Raw genomic sequence first — 23184 nt, 5'->3', positions numbered from 1 at the left:
TATAACAGGTTCTAGTTTCATCCACCCCATTAGAACTGATTCCAATGCATTCTTTTTAATAGCTGAGTAATATTCCATTTCTTATCCATTCATCTGCCAATGGAAATCTAGGTTGCTTCCATGTCCTAGCTATTGTAAGCACTATATCAACACTATAACAGCCCAGTGATTTTAGTCGTTATATACCACACTGTTTCCCCATCTATTTCCCCTCTATTAGTGACAGTGACTAGGATACTCAGTCTTATGAGTAATAGGGAAGTGTTGATAAAGGGGTTATAGTGCTGCGATGAACACTGGAGTACACATGTCTCTTTCAGTTCTGGTTTCCTCGGTGTGTATGCCCAGCAGTGGGATTGCTGGGTCATATGGCAGTTCTATTTCCGGTTTTTTAAGGAATCTCCACACTGTTCTCCATAGTGGCTGTACTAGTTTGCATTCCCACCAACAGTGTAAGAAGGTTCCACTGAGCCATCTGGGAAGCCCAATAGATATGTTCAGTTCAGTTCAGTCACCCAGTTGTGTCCGACTCTTTGTGACTCCATGAATCGCAGCACGCCAGGCCTCCCTGTCCATCACCAACTCCCGGAGTTCACCCAAACCCATGTGCATCAAGTCGGTGATGCCGTTCAACCATCTTATCCTCTGTCGTCCCGTTCTCCTCCTGCCCGCAATCCCTCGCAGGATCAGAGTCTTTTCCGATGAGTCAACTCTTCACATGAGGCAGCCAAAGTATTAGAGTTTTAGCTTTAGCATCAGTCCGTCCAATGAACACCCAGGACTGATCTCCTTTAGGATGGACTGGTTGGATCTCCTTGCAGTCCAAGGGACTCTCAAGAGTCTTCTCCAACACCACAGTTCAAAAGCATCAATTCTTCAGCGCTCAGCTTTCTTCACAGTCCAACTCTCACATCCGTACATGACCACTAGAAAAACCATAGCCTTGACTAGATGGACCTTTGTTGGCAAAGTAATGTCTCTGCTTTTGAATATGCTGTCTAAGTTGGTCATAACTTTCCTTCCAAGGAGTAAGTGTCTTTTAATTTCATGGCTGCAATCACCATCTGCAGTGATTTTGGAGCCCCAAAAAATAAAGTCTAACATTGTTTCCCCATCTATTTCCCCCCCATTAGTGACAGTGACTAGGATTCTCAGTCTTAGGAGTAATAGGGAAGTGTTGATAAATGGATTATGTATGGCATTCTTTAGGGCAGATAAAAGGGAGGTGAGTTAATTCTGAAAGAAACTGAAGCCATTTTAATAAGTAGTCTCTTCGGTAAGGTATTCCCATATGAGCCAGTACGACAGCAGACAAACAGACACCAGGATCCCTTCTGCTGTGGAAATGATTTCCTCTTTTACCCTCATCTTTCCTCTCAGCCCCACTTGCCCAATCGTAGACTGCCTGAGATACCACATATCAGGTCCAGCCTCATCTCTAGGTTACAGGTCAGGAGCAGTGGAGCTTACCAGCTCGAATTTTCCCCCCTTCTGTTCCCTTTGTTCCCATGGTAGCAGAGGAGGGAATCATTTCAGACTAAGCTTATAGAAACTTCCCGTTCTGTTCAACCCATTTTCTCCTTTTCAAGTGAACCCCCAAAATACTTGACTTTATTAAAGGAGTACTAAGTACAGTTATATAAATGAATTAGTTGCTATTTATATTTGATAAACATATTGTCATATATTAAGTATATGCCAGGTAAATTTTGAGTTTTATTAAATTACAAGTCTACTCTCTGTTCATTTAGGCGAAGTTCACAGATGTGGAAATTGCCCACTTATCTGGCAAATGAGAATGTAGCATCTTGTTCTTTGGAGGTTGTCTTACTCTAGTATACTGAGGAAGAGAGTTAATCAAGGAATTAATGCTCTAGAATAAAAAGGTCAGACATAAAGGAATAAAGATCAAACATTTAGTCCAATTGTCTAGTACTCCTAATGTGTTCTTTTCTTGCATTCTGGCATATTAAGAGAAGAGTAGCCTGAAAGTATTGGCAAGCTGAGTTCTACTCTTGGTTTTGGCCTCCTATAAAAGTTTATTAAGGTGTCCCAAAATATTTAATTTCAGTCCTGACTCCTTAGTAGGTTCCTTCATGTATGTTTTGCTTTTTAACATTGTTCTCCCCTCAGCTTCTCTCATATTCTGTCATTAAGCAGCCATAGAAATCTGCAACTTGCCAGCATGCCTTAACTGATTCTGGGAAAAGTTGATCACACATGAGAGTCAATGAAAGCTGAAATTCTGAAACATGCATTGTAAAGAGTTTTTAATCCTATGATTGAAGCTAGGCCTAGATCCTTCTAAAAAATAACAAAATTTCTATAATTTCCTCCTTTAATTCTTGTTTTTTTAAAACTTCCACATATTAAGTCCAACCTGACTTGAAATTCTCACATTTCAGAAGATTGTCACATGTAATCTTCTCTATTTTAGGCAGCATGTTATATTATGTATTATATATCATATATTATATCAATAATATATTTGGGTAACTAGAGGGAAACAGTCATGACTACGTAGTCTTTTATCTCTTTGGTTTTTTTTTTTTTTTTTTATTAAATAAGACCTCTGAAATACATTAACTGAAACCTTAGAGTCTATTAGCCAAACTCTGTGTCCATAAGACAGATTACTTCTTTTCGTTTCTGCTTATCATGCTTACTCCCATAATCAGCCTTGAAGTTCCGGTGGCAATTTATAGATCTAGATATAAAATGGTATATGACTGCACACTTAAGAAAATGTATTGGTTTCCAGTGCTTGCTATGAGACCCAATTTCAATGTTTATAGAAAACCATGGTATGTATGGGAATATTCAAGAGGTTTAAGAGTGTGTGTGTTTTCCTCTAATTGTACCTTCAGGAGAAGTGTAACTTGCCCTTTTCTATTGAAAATGTAAAAATGGTCTGATTTCTACATAATCACTTGGGGAAGAACATGATTACAATGGTGATTTAGTATCACTATTAGCTTGGAAAACCTCTTGTCCTTCATATGCAAAGATAGTTTTAGGAGACATTTTGACTTGTTTTGCATATAGTGGTAATATAATTTGAGCTATTCCATGTTCTTTCTCATGATTTTAACATAATCTGGACTTTCAGGATATGTATAGCCAATATGTAAAGGGTTTCTCTATGTTAAATATTTTAGCACTTTTTACATGTGTGGTACTCAGCTGTGCACAGTGGTAGATACTAAGATAAATCAGACATAGAAGTAGACCTCAAATACTCATCTTATTATTAGAAAAAATAAATACACTGTTCTGTACTATGCGAAGTAGAAAATGGTGAATGCCATAAGAAATATTTAGGTTAAATATCATATAATTTCAGAAGGATTTATTCAATATTTATTAAGAATTTTTAAGTTTATAAGTTTTATGCTAAGCGTAATACAGTATTTCCTGCCCTTAAGGATCTGATCTGATGGAAAAGACATCTAAATAATTATAACACCATGGAAGAAGTACAATAATAAAAGATACAGACTGCATATCATGGGAGTAGAAAGGAGATATTAAGGAGCTTATATTTAATCAGTCCCATATGCAATAATTATTAAAAGTCTTAACAGAGGAGAAAGGTGAGCAGCTTCCTTTTGGACAAGTTAAATTTGAGGTGCCTGAGGGACAGGCATGTGGAAATGTTTGACAGATAGTTTTCTAGATGAGTCAGCAGCTTAAGGAAAAGGAGTGAACAGGAACTGGCAGTACAAATTTGGGAATGATCAACATAGTTGAAACTAGATTGAGATCTGCCAGTGAGAGATTGTATTCGGTTGGTACAAAAGTAATTGTGGTTTTGGACTGTGAATTTTAATTCATTGTAACTAGATTCAAACCCATCTTTATTAATCAAAATAGCAACCATTACAATCAACACATTTTTACCAATGAGAAATAAGTTTTTATTCCTGTAGGATAAAAATCCATGGTTCAGGGTTGACTGAACTCTCAGGAAGCATTTTTTGCCTCCTGCTGGTGGTGGAAGCATTTTCCCTACAAAAAATTGTCGAGATGCTTGAAGAAGTGGTAGTCGGTTGGCAAGATGTCAGGTGAATGTGGGAGATGAGGCAAAAGTTTGTAGCCCAATTTGCTCAACTTTTGGAGTGTTGGTTGTGCAATGTGCTGTCAGGCATTGTCATGGGGAAGAATTGGGCCCATTCTGTTGACCAGTCCTGGCTGCAGGCATTGCAGTTTTCAGTGCATCTCATCAAGTTGCCGAGCCTACTTCTCAGATGTAATGGTTTTGCCAGGATTCAGAAAGCTGTAGTGGATCAGTTGGGTGCAAGTTTGGCTTTGGGAAGTGCTTTGGAACTTCTTCTTGGTCCAACCACTGAGCTGGTCATTGCTGGTTTCACATAAAATCCACTTTTCATCACACATCACAATTCGATTGAGAAATGGTTCATTGGTGTTGTGTAGAATAAAATGACAGTTTCTCTATTTTTGGTCAGCCCATGAGGCACCCATTTGTAGAGCATTTTCAAAATGCCGAATGACCATAGAATGGTTGGTGTTGAGTGCTTAGGCAACTTCTTGGGTATTTGTAAGAGGATCAGCTTTGATGACGGCTCTCAGTTGATCATTGTCAACTTCAGTGGTTGGTCACTACACTCCTCATCTTCAAGGCTCTCGTCTCCTTTGCAAAACTTCTTGAAGCACTCCTGCACTGTATGTTCATTAGCAGTTCTTAGGCCAAATGTGTTGTTGATGTTGCGAGTTGTCTCCACTGCTTTACAGCCCATTTTGAACTCAAATAAAAAAAAAAATCACTCGTGTGTACTTTTTGTCTAATGTCATTTCTGTAGTCTAAAATAAATACAAAATAAACAGCATATAATAAGTCATTAGTAAAAGAAAATAAAGCCAGAAATGTGCTTTAAAATGGTATATAGCATAACAACATTTATAAGAATATATTTCAATATCAAATGGCAAAGTTCAGCAATGCAAAACTGCAATTACTTTTGCACCAACTTAGTAGCGAAAGAAAAGTGATGAATGAGAACACAAACCCAGGATCTCTCACATTGAGAAGGGTAGAGGAATAGGACTCCACGTAAGAGGAGGAGCAGTGGTCACAGGGGATGACTCAGGAAAGTGCTGCATCACAAAAACTAAGGGAGTCCAGTTTTAAGAGGGAATGGTTAGCAGCCTCAGGTACAGCCAAGATGTCTGGTACCATCAGACAAACAGGAGACCCTAATCTTCACAGTATTTCATTAGAGCAGTCAAAGCAGAAGCCAGATTGTACTGTATGGAGAAGCGATTGAGAGGCTCAGAAGTAGAGGCAGTGATTGTATACCATTTTGCGAAGTCTGACTTATGAAGGTTTGAATCCTGCCACTGCCACTTACCAGTTTTTTGACCTGTTGCAAGTTAATCTGTTTTCTTCATATTTAAAATGGAAATTGTAACACCTTATATTAATTCTTCCATGAGGATTTGGAAAGTTAATGTATGTAAAGTTCTTTGAAAAGTACCTGTATATATTTTACATGTGATGGATGTTAGCTATTATCATTGTTAAGGAAGAGAGAGGAGAGATTAAATGTTTGCTAGAGAAGGGGCTGGTGGTTGAGTTATTAATGTTTGATTGTTTGGTTTTGGGGAGTATGGAGGGAGACAGGTGCTTCCTATTAGTAACTGAAGGAATATAACTTGGTTTGAACCTGAGACTTTAGCTTCTACTACAATGGAAGGCTGTCTGGACTAAGAAGAACCTGTTTAGAAATCTGTAGACTTTCTAATCCTAGTTTGCTGTTAACTCTTGGGTTACGGTGTTTGTCGCCTACCGTTCCAATTTCCTACAGAAAGAAATAAGAATTCCTGTTTACCAAGCTGCCAGTTATTGTACAAGTAAAACTGATAATCTTGAATGATGTTTCTTATCCTTGAGGTGTTCTCTTAAATCTTCTGTAACTCCTGTAGACTCAGTTTATAAATTCACTCCTCTAGGTACCCATAAAAATCTTGTACATGCCCCTCCAGGTTCCCAAAAAGCTTTGTCCATGCCCTTATTACAGCATTCGTCACATTGTTGGTGGTGTGATGCTCCCCCACCAGTCTGTGAACTGCAGTGCTCTCTATCAAGTGCCTGGATTACTATAAACCCTCAATAAACATCAGGTTGAATTGATTATAGAAAAATGAGTCGATTGATACATATTTGGAAGCTCTATTGCTTGAGCATCACAAATTTCAAAAACTTTAAAAATATCTCTATGTAATTATCTACTTATTGTTACCTTTTCTGAATTACTTAATTCTTTACCTTTTCTGAATTACTTAATTCTTTAATGTCAGAAAGGCAAAGGTCCTTCTTTTGATTAAGCCTAATGTCTAGTCAGGGTGGACAGTATTGTTGGAGTAGCTTTTTGTGTTAATTCAACATCAGTAATTCTAAAGGCCTAATTTAGCACTTACCATTGAAAAGAGTAAGAATTTGGTAGTAAATGTCTGAAGCAAAACTTAGTTAATTAAATGTTTTGTTTAAATGCTTACTAGCACTAAATCAGAGTTATTCAGATCTTTTTTGTACTCTTATTTCAAGTTGCCACCACCAACCTTTCCAGAAAAGAGATTGGCCATAACTTGATGGATCATTATTTGGTGGGTGACTGTGCAAGGTCCAGTGAAAACTTGATTACCACTCTTAGATGGAGCCTGAACAACTTTCTTTACTTGCCTGTCTTCCAGTTTTTTTCTGAAAATGCCTGTACTTTCAACCTATCAGAACTATGTCTTTATATGTATGTTTATATACTTTGTCTGTTAATACAGTATTAGTCATTGAGAGTCTTGTGTGTAAATATTTGTAACGTAGTATTCTCCTTTCTTTGTTGAAGCGCTCTCCATCCTGTACTCCAGCTAGCAAAGGCAGACGTGTAAGAGACTACTGCACTTGTGTGCCCATCCCGATGCCCTCTACCCTCTCTTTTATCCTTTTTGCCTGTGGTTGCAGTACATGCTAATGTTTTTGTGGTGTATTACATTTATTGCATGCTTTGTGCTGCTGCTGTTGCTATTGCTACTCTGCTTTTCTGTATTTTCTTTTTTTGTTGTTTTTTGGCTTTGGCCGCAAAGCTTTAGGAATGTTCATATAAATTTCTATAACCAAAATACTAAAATTGTAAGGTATCTTGTTTATTTTGATTGGGTGAAAAAGTGATCCTAAAGTATGCTCCCTAAATTGGCCACATATAAAGTAAATGAGTTTCTAAATAATCCAATGTAAGCAGTTATGTAGAGATTCATAGAGATTTTAATTATGTACAAAGAAAGCTTGATAATTCACATTATGCAAAATTCAAAAAAGATTTGGTAGAAGGTATGGATCTGACTGATTATAATTTTTATAAATCAATTCTGGAGAAATCTTTGATAGCTTTTTTAGCATAGTTCAAAGCTATATTCCCAAATACCTTGTATTTAGAGATTTGAGGCAGTGATGTTGATAATCATTTACATTCTAAGATATTTCTGAGATTGAAAAAAACATTGATAGCTTTCTTTATATATGTACTGATTCCAAGCTATAACCATCTTCCTGTACTAAACCCAATCCAGTGTTTCTCAACCTGAAAGGGGCAAGCCACTATCTCTATGCTATAAGGTTCTGATATGTCCCGAATGGGGAGTCTGTTTGTGAAAAGGTCTTAAATTTTTCTAAACCAGCCTCCGCCCCAACACCAATATACACACTTTCAGACTCACTAGTTGAAAAGATAGCTGACACAGTTTGCTCTGGTTTTCATAGGCAATGTAAATAACAACATTCAAAAGGAAAATCTATGATACAAATTTCAAACTTTCTCTTGTCGGCTTCCTGATTTTTGGTGTTGATCAGCACCTTCAATCCATATTTTGGACTGGGAAAGTTCTAAAGGGAATTACCTGGTTTATGGAGGGCATGGGAAGCAGTGGGCCCACAGGCAGACCACTGCTTGTGGAGAGGCCCACTGCTTCCTGTGCTCTTGTCTTCAGGTGTGATGGACAGTTGATTGTAAAATAAACATGATTAACCCTAGCATAGCGTATGTTTTCAAGCTACTGTTTAATAATGAATAAGCAGTTCAGACCCAGTGGTATGGCAAGTAGAACTGCGACTTCAACTGATATCTCATTAATTAAAGAAGTTGATGAAAAGATTGCTGGTTAACTGACTTATTGATTATTTTTATATTTGGGTATTTGGATTTATCCAATCTGAATATATGTTAATTAGAAGGAAAGACCAAAATGTGTGTGCTGAGTTATATTTGGTTCAAATAATTAGTCTGTGGATTGACTGCTTTATTAACTGTTTGGTTTTGAATAAGGTTATCCCTTCAGAGAGATTTTGTTTTTCTGATTAAATTTATCATTACTAATGTTTCTTGCCTTGTAGATCTCTGACCACACAGAATATTTTTGTGAATCTTTAAGGAAAAAATTTTGAGGGAAATAGCTGTTATAAGGCCCCTGCTATTTAGTTTATATTTTAGGATATAATTAAGTCACACTTTACTAGAGCCTATTGGCTTATAATTGCATATGGTTATTTAAAATGCAGATGTGATAGGCTTGGTAATTTCCTTTCCAGCTTCCTTTAATTTTTCCTTATTGAATATTTGACAGATAAGAAGTCAGGTAATGTCTATGAGGGAGATGATTAAAGAGTTACCAATTATTTGACAGTTAAATAGAAACATAGAATAATGAGTAACCTTAATAGTCCCTGGAAACATCCATGAAAACAGTAGGACACAAATAGTTACCATTTCTAACAGTGACCTTGAATCTAACTGTGGCATACAGATTTTATGTTACATACTGTGTTTTTAGATAAGAAATACATAACATTTTCATAAATTTAAAATTCTTTAAGTGACTGAAATGTTATATAAGTGAGGTATATATTTTTATTTCCCATGTGCTCTAAAGCCTCATTTATAACCTAGGTATTTATGTACTTTTTATGTGGTTTAGTTTAATTAATCATAGTATTTAAAAGATTTGTTATTAATATTATTATTAATGTCTGAATACAGATGATTATGAAAAGTTTTATAATGTTTTCATTAATAGTGAGAAACACTGAGTATCTTTTGGATTATTCCTTTAGAAATTAAAGCAGAGACTAAATAGCCAACATATGACTGGACTTTATTCTGTGTTTTCTTAGAACATGTCTAAATTCTCCAGAGTAGATATTCAGATGAATAAGCTGAAAATAATTTAAGGAGAAATTTTCATAAAGAGAAACAAGTTACATCATTTGTAACTAGTAAGATTACATTTACAGGTCATAACCTTCAGTAATTTATTATTTCTTTTAGAATGATAGAATGATAAAATGTATTTACTGTTGTCTAAATGACATGCAATACTGGTGTTTAAATCATAAAGTGAAAGTGAAGTTGCTCAGTCGTGTCCGACTCTTTGCGACCCCATGGACTATATAGCCCATCAGGCTCCTCTGTCCATGAAATTTTCCAGGCAAGAGTACTGGAGTGAGTTGCCATTTCCTTCTCCAGGGGATCTTCCTGACCCAGGGATTGAACCCAGTCTCCCACATTGCAAGCAGACGGTTTTACCAGCTGAGCCACCAGGGAAGCCCTTTAAATCATAAGCACAATTAAAAGAAATAACTATTTCACTGAAAGTTTGAGGTTATAACACATTTCTGAATAGTAAAAACTGGGTTACTTTCCTCTTTGCTTCTAAAATACTTCAAGCTACAGGATAAAGAAAATTGATGAAAATTTGGATTTTTTTTCTGTTAACTTTGAGTCTTATATTTACCAATACAAAACAATGTATTAGATGCAAGCTATTTTTAAATCTCTTACCAAATTCATATCAAGTCTTGGTATCTTTTTCTTTTAAAACTAGGTTTCTTCTGTGAATGTTTTGCTACTCGTTCAAATCTATAATTATTTTTGGAGTAGAAAAGACCCATTAATACATATTCAAGAAAGTCATTTTTTATCTTTTTATTATTTATAAGGAGGCCATATTGCATAATTTGAGAAAATCTGGAATAGTGGGTCATCTAAAAATCAGATCTTAGCCAAAGCAGAAAAAATTTTCTATTTCACCATACTGTTCTAAAAACACATTTTGTGGGTTATTCATCAGAGAAGTCCTAATAAATTCAGGAAACATTATGGACTTTTTACATGACTTTGTTATGCATTGTGAATAATATGCTGATATTAGGCTTTTCTGCTTTTTTTTTCAAGCAGTAGAGCATTAAGTAAAAGTGACATTAAAGTATAGTAAATATTTCTAATACTTATTCATCAGAATAACTCCTTAAAGTATGTTTACTTGGAAAAAAGAATCAGTTAATCAAAAAATAGAATTGCTTTTACATAGAGGTTTCACAGTAGATCACAGCTTATAAAATATTGAGTGAATTGCTTATTATTGTTAGTGTGTTAGTTGCTCAGTCGTGTCCAACTCTTTGCGACCCCATGGACTATAGCCTACCAGACTCCTCGGTGCATGAAAATCTCCAGGCAAGAATACTGGAGTGGGTTACCATGCCCTTCTCCAAGGGATCTTCCCGACCCAGGGATCGAACCAAGATTGCTTATACCATTCAGTTAAGATCTGTTTCCAAGATCTTCCTTTGGATTATATCACAATATATTGTCCAGTTAATATAAGCTATTTATTGTTCCTTATTATTTCCCCCTTTTATCATTCTTTCTATAATCATAAACTCAATTATCAATTTAAGATATCTCTGCTATGATATTTTGGTATATCATATTTATTAGCTTGTCCTGCATTATTAAGTCGTTGCTTACATTTAATGCTATAATTATTTTTATAGCACAAAGAATTTTTAACTTCATTAGTTTTAATATAATATTAATTATATTTGTTTCAAAGGTAAAAGTAGCTAAATGCTATTAATCAATTGCTTTGCTGTCATATTATACCTAAATCATTGCCATTTAATTATTAAAATTAGTTTTGGGCTATCTGTAAATCCTGGCATATAATCATTGAGTATTCTGAAAGTTTAGTAAAATTAATTGCTTTTAGTAGCTAGAATCAGCCATTAATTATAAAGGCATTGGTAGCATGTAATTATAGATAAAATTAATAACATCTTAAAAGCATAGTTGTGTTGGGGTTAACATTTTGCTGAAGGGAATATGTAGGCAGTATTGTATTTTTCTTGTTAATGGTAACCTCTTTTGAGATGTTGTTTACACTGGTAGTAATCCAGAAAGGAAAGAAAATATTAAAACCTATTAATCTAATTAGCTATTAGCTTTTATTAGTCTTTTAAAAGACATGGGAAATTTTTTTTTAAGTTTGATATTTTGATATTTTAAGTTTGATTTTTTTTTTAAGTTCGATATTTTTTGCCGTGAGTTTATTCATCTTTACCAAACTTTTGTGTCCTTGTTTTTATGAGAAACACACTTGGAAAATAAAGTGGTAATTTTTAAACTTCACTTATATATGCATGTTTTTTGTTAAATCACAGTATCATTGTAAATGGCATAGTTCACCTCTTCAATTTGGTCAGTTAATGCCATTTCAAAATATTATTTCGGTATTTCTTACTTTGAATTTTGTTAAACAAAATTAACTTGATTTTGTTTAATCTCTGGAATTTATTTTTACTCTAACAGCATAAAGCTCCAAAAAGTTAGTGTGGAAATTTTCATTATTCTATTTTACTCTATTTAGGATGAGTTATTTTTAAAATTTTAATGTTTTCCACTCCTGAATAACCAGTTTTGATCTCTTTCAACTAGGAAAATAATTTTAAAATCTGTTTTCATTTCTGTTGTTTTTTCATTTTATTGATGAGCAAAAATGTGTTAGGAGAAAAAGATTTATAAATGACAGTAATTCTTCGGAAGGGCCAAGAGGTATGTGCTTAAAGCCTCAATCATTCCTTAAGAGTCACTGATTTATGTAATTATGGATTAAGCTGTGATGATGTTTTTTTTCCTTTGCCAATATTAAACTGTCATAATGTCACATTTTCATAGGGTCATAAAGTATGTTAGTAAATATTTTAGCTACCAACTTGATTTTTAGATTTGACAATTGTCATGATGTGAACCTCTCATTAGAACACATATGGCTTAAAGTGGTATATCCCAATTTTAGCACAAGAAAGTATATAAAACAGTGTGTCCAAATTCTGTCAGCTTGTGTCCCTATGGCACAAAGTGCAGGCCTGCTTTAAAGTTTCAGCCAGTACTATTAGAAGCAGCAGTCTCTTACCTTTCTCATTTTTGAAGATTTTTAAAGTAATTGGACCCAGAGGAACAAAGCCACTATATTAGCTATATTAAATTTTCTTCTCCCTGAAAATTTTTATGGTCTTAACTCACTGTCTTATTTTAAAATCTATTTCAATCTGAATAGAACCAAATCATTTCTGAATTCTCTTTATCACCTTTTTTAAACAGCATTATCCTTCATATAGGAACTTCTGATTTTATGTCTTTTAAGCTGTGAGCTAAAGGCTTCTGTGTGACAGGTCAGAAGCTTACATTTTCTTAAAATAATCCAATTTTTTTCAAGTACCAAATCCTCTATTTGGACACTTCTTTGAAACTTTATGACATCATTAACTCTTGAGTATTTGAATCAGTTTTAAAATTCTTATTAGTGTAAAATTTATCAGTATTGCTTTGCTTATCAATTCCATTTTAATTGAACCCACTCACCCATAAACTTTTTATCAGCTTGCAATTTATATAATCTTAGGGAAACCGGAAGGAGATTTTTAGAAAATAAAAGACTTTTTTTTGCCTTATTCCCAACCTAGGGTCATATTTCAGATTAACAGGTAAGATGGATAACTTTATCCATGGCTGTCCCTCTGTGAAATTGTGAGCTAGGCAAAATTTGTCTGGAGTTTCATTTGCTTCCTTACTCTCTGTTCCTGGTCAAAGTTCCTTGTCAGCCTCCGTGATCTTTAAATCGTTTTAAATATGTCTGCTGTGGAGGTTCTTTGGTACAACAAGGAGTACTGAGTTTGGAGTCAAGAGAAGAAATTTGGGCCTGGCTTCCCCACCTTTAAGACATACTAGTTTTATGAAATTATCTACCTCTCACACACTGAGCTAACATACAGCTGGGATGTGTCAGTTCAGTAGTTCAGTTTTAAAATATGACGTTCTCTCCTGGCTGTTAGTACATGGCTGCTACTCCAAGTCCCCTGGGTGCCCTTCCTGGGCACCCCACCTCTCCCCACCTCTCCCCAATCTGACAGCTAATGGTTTAAGGCCCAGCTGGTGGCCATCTTAGTTGGCCCCACCAAAGTCTTTCCTTGTAATTTGCCAGAATACCTGCCCATGCCCACTACCAAGGGAGGCCACATGTGGGCACCAGCAGAGGGCCACTCCAGGACTGGCCAGCCAGATAGCCAGTCCCTGAAATAGGAACCATAATAATAACAAAGAGATTTTTTAAAAAAACCTTTTTAGTATATATTTAATCCTTAAGCTGATTGCTCTTATGATCCATAATAAATTATGATTTACAGCAAATGCTAATCTAAGCATTGTTCTTGCCGTACAACATATTTGAAACCAGTTTCCTAATCCTCCCAAGTCATCTTAATTGCCTTTCAGTTAAAAAACCCAATCCTGGTAATTCTGAAAATTGCAAAGCTGAATGTATGATCAATCAGTGTGCTCCATAGGACCATTTACGCTAAATTTTAACCCAAAGCATCTTCAGCTACTAAAAATACTTGGTTAAAAGGGTGCAACTGAATATAAGTGTGAATATTTCTACTGCTGCAAAATAAAAAGAGGATTTAATTTAGTGACAAAGCTGACAAGTTAGTTTTCCTTTCAGCTAATGCCTTATAGCAAACCAAGTTTCATTCTTACCAAGGACAAAATTATTCCTAATCTGCAGAACATATTTCTGTTATGTACTCTGCATTTATTCCACTTATATGATTTATTTTGTGAAATACAAGTAAAGAACACACAGTAGCTCAAAGTAACAGATGAGTGGTGAAGACTGGAGCATGTTGTTAAATGTTGTTATCTTAACCTTTCTTTAAAGCTGGTGGTTATGCGTCTGTATGATGACACATCCCTATTGTGAATATTCAGACTGAAGTTTGTTATTCTCCTTTCTTGAGAATGTTGCCATGATCATGCCTTGAAGAAATTTACTAAGAGCTACACATTGTTTAAAAGTGATGTCTTGGGTTTTTGTTTTTCCTGACTTATTTTCCTAGACTGATCCCGTTGAGAACACATATGTACGGAATCCGAACGTCAAGTTTTACATCCAGTCAAGGTCCACCTCTCCTTCCACATCTAGTGAAGCTGAGCCAGTTAAGGTGCCTCATTGGAGCAGTCTTGCTCCGCAATTTTTCACTTGTGTCAGGAAAGAGGGACTTGCAAAAACAAGTGAAATCTGACACTCTTCCTTTTAACAAATGTTTTGTGTAATAAATCACAGCATATTGGAGATCATTACATTTGACTTATAATATAGATAGGACTGTAAAACTGAAGTAAAAAAGGGTCCCCCCAATTTCAACCTGAAATAGATAAGAACTTTTTAATTTTAAAGTGATCTATATTTTAAGTAGAGAGCTATATTGAACAGAGGACAGATAAAAGCTATAGATACATGGCAATGTCAGGTGTCATTCTCATAATTTAATTCTAATAAATCTAATGAAGATACGACATAACTGTTCCTTCATAAGCAGAACTTAAAACTGCCACTGCTGGCAACTCAGTAGTTTATTATAAGTGTTAATCAGCAACAGGTTTGCAACTAAACCATGCCTTTTAATAATGCAAAAATAGTGTTGTATTTGCACTGTAAGTAAGTATATGATTTTAAACAGCCAGTTAGTCAATTTTCTCAACAGAGATCTTTTTCTCAACAAGTCAGAAGGATATATTATTCCTCAGTTAATGCCATCCTGACTCAGATGCTGCTGCTGCTAAGTCGCTTCAGTCGTGTCTGACTCTGTGCAACCCCAGAGACAGCAGCCCACCAGGCTCCCCCATCCCTGGGAGTCTCCAGGCAAGAACACTGGAGTGAGTTGCCATTTCCTTCTCCAATGCATGAAAGTGAAAAGTGAAAGTGAAGTCGCTCAGTCATGCCTGACTCTTAGCAACCCCATGGACTGCAGCCTACCAGGCTCCTCTGTCCATGGGATTTTCCAGGCAAGATTACTGGAGTGGGGTGCCATTGCCTTCTCCGGACTCAGACGCAGTTCTGATTATTTACTCAAACATGACAGTTCTGACATAGCTCCTTTGCCTCCCACTTGGTCTTCAGAGCTGTGTCTGGCATTCCAGGTGAAGCAGAGAGTCCCCTTTGGAAAGCTGTCTGAAGTGAAGTTTGAGGTGTAGTCAGATTCTAACTTGATTTTTTTTCCAACCCTATGGTGTATACTACCTCAGACAGGTTAAGTTGATGATACCATCTGATTTTTTAGGTTATCATTGTTTCAATATTTTGAGTTTATACATTTTTATCTTAATGTTAAAATATTTCAAGCATACAGAAAATAATATTACAACCACCCACATAACCACCATCCACACATTTAAGATGTATGAACATTTTGCTCCAAAATTTCTATTAAAAAGAAAGAAAATATTCCAAACAGTTTGAAACATCCTACCCTGTACCATTCCCCCTCCCCTTTCCCAGGCATATCTGAATAACCTGAAATCGAGGTACTCCTTTTCTTCCTTACTTTTACATGTTTATTTCATTTGTATTCATAAACAATAATATAATAGTGTTTGTTGTATATTTAAATTTTACACAGAAGTTATCTGCATCATATAAAGATACATGTCCGCTTAGTTCATTCATTGCAACTATTGCATTATATCTCATTGTATGAATATACCACAACTATTTATCCATTCTCCTGTTGTTGGATATTTAGGTTGTTGCCAAGTGTTTGTTATTACAATTCATGCTGAAGTGAACATCCTAACAGCTGTCTGCTTTTGCATATGTGCAGAGTTTGTTTAGCCTATATACCTAGAAGTGGAATTATTGGATTGTGTGGAATATGCATTTCAGCTTTAACTAGATCTTGTCAAATTATTTTCCACAGTGGTTGGACCAATTTTCACTCCCACCAGCAGTGTGTGTGAGTGAGTTCCTCTATTTCCCCACATTCTTCCAACCCTTCGTACTGTCAGACATTAACTTTTATCTATTTGATGGATATTGAGTGGCATTTTTGTTTTAATTTGCATTTCTCTGATTTCGAGTGTTATTCAACATCTTTTTATGTGTTACTGACCATTGGTGATTTGCCTGTTCATGTCTTTCGTCCGTTGTTCTATTGAATTATTTTTCCAGTTGTTTTGTAATTGTTCTCTATGTATTCTGGATACTAATGCCTAGCTGGCTATATGCGTGGCAAATATTTTCTTCCAGTCTGTGGCTTATTTAAAATTTTTATTTTTTCTATCTTTTTGTCTTGCAACAGTTTTTATTTTAATGCAGTTATATTTATCAATTTTTTCTTTTATGACTTCTGCTTTTTGTCTTTTTAAAACATTTCTTCCCTATGCAGCAGTTATAAAGATTATCTTCCATATTTTTCTTCTAAAAGTTTTTAAACTTTGCTTTTACGTGTTTGGGACTTTAAACAAACTAAACTTTGTCATTAGGTATTATGAGAAATGGGGTACTAATCTATTTTTCTCATATGAACAACCAGTTCTCCTGTTTTTCCTCTATTGATTTGTAAAGTTATCTCTGCTTTTTATATAAATGGGTCTGTCTGGGGATTCTCTATTCTCTTTCATTGTTCTTTTTGTCAATTTCTGCACCAGTGTCACATTGTCTTATTGTAGCCTTAAAATAATTCCTGATGCCTATTATGATCAGCCACTCCCAAGTACCTTGTTCCTTTACTTCTTGACCCTTCAGTTTTATATATGATTTTCAGGTTCAGCATGTAGATTCCATGTAAAGCTTTCGATTGGATTTAAATTTATAGATTATCTAAGGAAAATTCATCTCTTTGTGGTATTGGGCCTTTTGGTCTATGAACAATGTCTAGGTACTCTTTTATATCCTTCAGTGAAGTTTCATTATTCTCTTCATGAATATGCTCCAAATTGCTTGTTAGAATTGTTCCTAGATACCTTAAGGTTTTCATTGCTATGGTGAATGGGATCTTTTAAAAATGTTTTCTAAACTAGCTGTTGCTATTCTTTATGAATTCTGTTGATCTTGAATTCAGCTCCCCTACTTCACTCCTTTTAATTCTGAAAACTTCTCTTGGACTTTCTGTGTAAATTCAAGTGACAATTCTGTTTCCTGTGAATTTTTCTTTATTAACTTTCAAAAAGGTTTTGTATTCCTCTCTGTTATTTCATGTTTTTTTTAATATTAAATTGAGTTTAATACTTTTTTCAAGCTTGAAATTAGAACTAAACACAATTAAATAGAAAACTCTGAGAAGCTCACCTAAATTCCATTTTAAGGCTATCATGTGTATAAAATATTTGGGTTTTGGAGCTTATATAGTAACAGAGACAAAAAGGGACCATTCATTTTTTCTCTTAATATTTTAGAATATTCTGTAACTTTATACAAAGCTAGCTTTTTCCTCCTGCTTGCTTAGCATCCTAAAGGAAGTCATTCTTTGTGTATTTTTTTTTACACTTTGCTAATAAATGATCTCTCTTTTTTCCACAATAGCATCCAGTAAAATCCTTTCATTCAAAGAAATATCTTAATAGAAATACTGCATAAAGTAAAGATATAACTTATAGTTAAATTTCTGTCAGTTCTGAATTCCAATCATATTAAATAATCTAACTCCCTTCTTAGAAATTACTTTCTTCACAAAATCCCACTAATCAATCCATCAATCAGTATATCTCTGTATCTGTCTCACAGGTGCTCACTCACTCTCTCTTAATCTCTGCACACAAACACACAAACCCACAGAATTGTATTCCATATGTGTAATATGCATTCTGTATATAGAAGTCAAAGGAGTTAAAGGATTCTTCTAAATATTTTTATTATAAATCTTGATTAAAAACTTTCAGATATTTTATAGAATTAATATGGTATTTTCAGTTGAACTTGAAAATTAAAATTTAATATCCTCATTTTTATGTAGATGAGATGCTATGACTTTCTTATGTTCGTCTATAGATTCTCTTTTACAACTTACTTATTTTTAAATTTCCAGATTGAAGTAGTTTTTACAAATTGAACAAATACTAATGTTTTATTTGTAGATATTGCAGACAGAATTTAAATTACCAACAGTGAGAATTTTAGGTCCTTGAGATAATTTTTCCTTATTGCTATTTTGTTTGGCTATACTTACATTTATTTTTAGTGATGTTTGAAGTAGATGGAGTGTTTTATGACATTTATTTCCTCTTTTCCCCTGGATTCAGACTGTAGACTCTACTCCACTTCCAGTTCATACACCAACCTTAAGGAAAAAGGGATGCCCTGGTTCAACTGGCTTTCCACCGAAGGTATTCAATCTAGTTATAAGCATGGTGTGTTCTAAAAAACAAAGATAGAGAGAGAGAATGAATTTCTTCTGCTTTTTGTATTTGCCATGATTTTTACTACTGGTTTCCTTAAAATTACATACATAAAAGCTGAGAAAGAGAATAAATTCTATATGAATGGAAATAATCACCACTGAGAAAGGTAGGGCAAACATGCAAATTGTTTTGCTTTATTTCCATCTTCTTAAATTCACTGTTTTGAAGTCTGTTAATATGGAATGAGCATATACCATCTAACCCAGTCATCTCATTCCTGAAGAAAATCATTTTATGCAGAACCATAAAGAGAGGCTTACTACTGTTTATGTTAGCAGAGTTGGAAATAGGAGAAAGATAGGTAAAATATGGCTGAAGTGTAACAAAATCACATTTATATAAGTTATCAACACCCAAATATATCTAATTCCTGAGGATATATACATATCCAAGGACCTGTGTAGATCACATTAGATTGGGTGATCGATTTCATGGGGAAAGATTGACACTGGATCCTCAGGATGAATTTTTTTTTTAAGTAAGACCAAATTAAATTAGAGGGGCCTCCACGAAGCTCTGGTGATAACATTTCATGGACTGAATATTAACTTAATTTTTGAATACCTGTTGTCCCTCTCCACAAAATAAAGGTTACTTCATGGTTTCTAAAAGATTGACTCTACAATTATCTCAATATAAAAGTATTTAAAAGGCAAAAAAAGTTATTTAAAAATTATTTAAGAAAGGTTTGCTCCAGATAAAGTCACCTTTACTTGCCTTGTATAGTGTTGAATCCTAATTATGTACGACCACTAGTTTGTAAGTTTTCAAAAAGGATTGGCTCTACTTTGTTCTCACATCTTTTATTAAAAGTATTTTACCTCATCCATTGAGTAGCTTGAAGTCTGCGGCACTGACAAATTGGAATGAAAAGAACACTTCTTCATATCCACCTCTTTAAATTTTGAGGTTATAGTTATTTCTTATTTTACTCCAAATTACTGCATAACCTAAAATTAATGTGTTCATGCTTTAGGTTTAATGCCCTTTTACTAGACTTTTTTTTTTTCCTTCCTCCAGCTACCTTTTATGGAAGTATTAGAAATCAGATATTGACCAGAAGACAAGAAAGGGGATCTTAGAAACCTCCAGAAGCCAAGTGGTCTAGAACTTAGGACTGAATAGACCCTAGTCTAGAGTCAGACACCCCTGAAGCAACTTAGCACGAGCACATGTTATGTATTATACTATCCTCAGTTGGAATTAGTGAAACATGGGCTTTTTAATCTTTATTAATAAATCATGTCTACATCTTACAGTTTAACCAGCACCTGCCACTTGATCATTTAAAATTAATGTTCTGCTAAAACGTTGTTTATATTTCCTATTGCTGCATACTCAGTTAAAATTATAATATTCTCAGTAGATCTCTGGAGAAAAAGTATATAATAAATGTGTTTTGTAAGTAATTTTTGGAGAGTGTGAAGTAATACTGTTGAATTTGTCACTGGCACAGTTGTTTTATTACTGTCATTTCAAACATGTCTTCTTATCTTTTGGAAAAAGGAAAAAAAGGACAGAGTTACTTACCTTGAGCAGTTGACTACTCTTTCACTGTATTAAAAGCCTACAGAACAAATTAGTAACAAACTGAATTGTTTCATTAATTCATTTTGAACAACTGAAAAAGTTATCAGCACTAGAAATTTTACTCTAAATAGTTACTAAAAGTGCAAAAAAGTAAGAATAAGATCAGTATACAGGAGAAATGTTGGACAAAAATTGATGTGATGTTAACAAATTAGGTATTTGTTCATTGTTAAGGGCATAGCGGCCCTTAGTATTGAGCTAACTATGTCTTATGCAGTCTGATTTTTTTTTAAGATCATATTTTTCATTTACATGTTTTTGAATAGTCAGACTTTGAAAGATGGCAGAATCAGATCTGGGCATGACTTTTAACTCTACCAGTAGCTAACTACTCATCAGGAACTTATGTAATCTCTCTGAGTCTCACTTTCTTCATCTATAAAAAGAAATACACCTATCTTCCCAGAGGCGTTGTCTCCATTAAATGAGACGATAGAGAAGTACTGGCACAATGCCTGCACTTTGACTTGATCAGCCACATACAAAAATTATAAAGCCATTGAAAGATAGTCTGTATTCTGCTTAGAATAGAGTCAAATCCCAGTGCTGCTTTGATAGTCTGTATTCTACTTAGAATAGAGTCAAATCCCAGTGCTGATTTGAAACTAGGCCCCAAGGAACTCCTAAAATAGATTGGTTTGAGGTTGGACCAGAGCTTATGACTGCTTTAAATGCTGGGTTTTCAGTCTGTCTCTGGAATAATACATGTGTGTTTTTATCTGCTCAAGTGTAATACTGCCTGCTTCCAAAGGAGGAAAGATGTTTGTTAAACATATTACTTGTTCTTGGTCCCAGAAAATCAAATACGTGATTTATACTAGGGACAAGAGTTTTAAGTTACTCTTTGTCTTTCATAAAAAGATATAAAAGCCCATTTGTTTTTTTTATATAGGTATAAATATGGAAACTTTTACCCAACTCATTGCCAAAGAACAATCTGAGGAATTACAAAGGCCCTGAAGTCAAAATTTGTGGGGGGGGGGGGGGGACACTACAATTTATTTTATAACTTTTCAAGTGGCATTCAAGAGCAGCTGATTATCATTTAACTTCTTATATTATCTTTAGAACACTCCAGCTCAATATTGTCTAATAAAAATATTTGAAGCGTATTAATTATAGAAAGGAATTAGAAAGCATTCTAATTTTGAATTAGAAAACATAGCAGCTGGTGTGTTCACAGAGGTTCACCTTATGGGAATCCTTTAAATGATTTTTATCAATTTGTTTTGCAGCGCAAGACTCATCAGTTTTTTGTCAAATCTTTTACCACTCCTACCAAGTGTCATCAGTGTACCTCTTTGATGGTGGGTTTGATAAGACAAGGATGTTCTTGTGAAGGTGAGAATTAAATAGTAACAAAATGTGACTTTAGAGTCCTAACATTTACTCCCTAAATTGTAATCAAAAAGCGTTATTCTCTTTAGAAGGTATATAAATGGTTATTTATTTGACTTAATCATTTGCTTTTCTTTGGATAATAAACTGAGCGCCTTGCTAAAGTCTGTTGAATATTGGAAACTAGACAGATAGTTCCTAGAAGCATGTTCTAGGGGGAATATATTTATGTTGCATTCACCTTTGTTTCATTATTGAGGTGAATTTGTGGTCCCCCGAATGGTAACCTATATGACAAAATAGGTGAAAGTTATTCTTGAATCTATTCATTTTACTCTTGCTTAGTTTGTTAGAGAAGTTATTATTAAGTAAACAATGCGCTATCTTTTTAGAAATATTAAATGTCTGCTATAATGCTTCAAAAGATATTTTACTCCTAGTGTTAGTAGCAGAGGTTTTCCCCTACCAGTCAGTGATTCATCCATCACATGCTTGCATAATGCCTGCTCTGTGCTTTTAGGCACTGGGGATACAGTGTTCTATGTTTGACTAGTTCTCACAACTCACGTAGAAGATCCAGATTGCATTACCCTAACTAGTCTCTTAGATGCTTGGATTTAGAACAAAAGAAAATGGGCAGACATGAGAAATAAGAGATTTGAGGTATGAATATGTGAGGTGATGAATATGAATGATGTTTTCCAAGGAAAACGTAAGAGTGAAAAAGAGAGTAAATATGAGGACCAAGCCTTGGGAAACATAATTAAGGGGAGGTAAAAGATAAAGATAACAAAATAATCTGAGAATGAATAAGCTCTGTCATTGACTAGGAGGGGTCTAAAGTCTACAGGAAGAATTTGTACAGCTTTTAGGCCTTGTCTCATTGTGAAACTTAGCCAGTACTTATAAACGTGACTCTTTTAATCTGTTGATCAGAAAGAATCCTGGGCAACTACTTGGCTTCAGGTCCCTTGTCATTTTTTATGAATCAGAATCCTTTGCAATTCTGTAGTAGGAATTTTTGAGATCTTTCCAACTCTCTTCCCTTCTCAGGTCCCATGCCATGAAATTGGGCCTGTCTTTCTTCAGACTCTTTGAAACTACCCTATAAAACAGTGGGGACACATAGACTATGCCCAGGCTTTCATAAATATATAATGTGGTTATAACCTCTCAAGATTCCTGTCATTTTAAGTCTTCTTGGTTGATTGAAATTAGATCCAGTATAAGGCAATAATTTTGTTGTTTCCATTACCTGATGAAAGTGAGATTTTTTTGCTTAGTAAAACAAATTATAATTTGTTAGATGCTCTGCTTAGAAGTGAATGAGCTGTGTGGCAGAAGATGGATAGCTTTCGATAGTTAATGCTGGTCCCTCTTCCTTCTTTGTTGGTTTTATATCCATTTGTGATACTCAGTTCATTGCCCCATGTGTATGTGTTCCCATGATGCTATCGCTTCAGCTCCACTTTTATTCTTTCAAAATATTCTCCAGGATCCCCCTTAGAGTAGGAGTTGTCTAAATAGATATTCTTACTGTCACCCCTCCAAACCAGCTTGTTCATTTTAGATATTTAATTCTTTAATTCTCAACCAACCAAGTCTCAATGGAAGAGACTCTATTTTTAGTTATCTCAGGTTCATCATATAAGTATCAAGAGGTTTCATGGCCGTACTGTTA

The 23184-nt window shown here is 34.7% G+C and overlaps 1 protein-coding gene across 6 annotated transcripts in view; it reads left to right on the top strand.

Annotated features, from left to right (window-relative positions):
- The window catches only part of CDC42BPA (CDC42 binding protein kinase alpha), a 300642-nt gene that overhangs the window by 242352 nt on the left and 35106 nt on the right, over positions 1-23184 (top strand). For 2 of the 6 annotated variants that reach the window (XM_068985895.1, XM_068985892.1), the window contains 2 exons: positions 18417-18500; positions 21401-21506. In XM_068985895.1, the coding sequence (XP_068841996.1) occupies positions 18417-18500; positions 21401-21506 (190 nt within the window). Of the gene's footprint in view, positions 1-6860; positions 6900-14236; positions 14342-18416; positions 18501-21400; positions 21507-23184 lie in introns of all 6 variants that reach the window. The other 4 variants (XM_068985890.1, XM_068985891.1, XM_068985893.1 and 1 more) reach the window with 4 other exon arrangements.

The sequence above is a fragment of the Capricornis sumatraensis genome, chromosome 14, assembly GCF_032405125.1.
Source record: "Capricornis sumatraensis isolate serow.1 chromosome 14, serow.2, whole genome shotgun sequence".
Lineage (NCBI taxonomy): Eukaryota > Metazoa > Chordata > Mammalia > Artiodactyla > Bovidae > Capricornis > Capricornis sumatraensis.
Note: the sequence above shows the minus strand (reverse complement) of the source record. Positions and strands in the feature narration are given on the sequence as shown.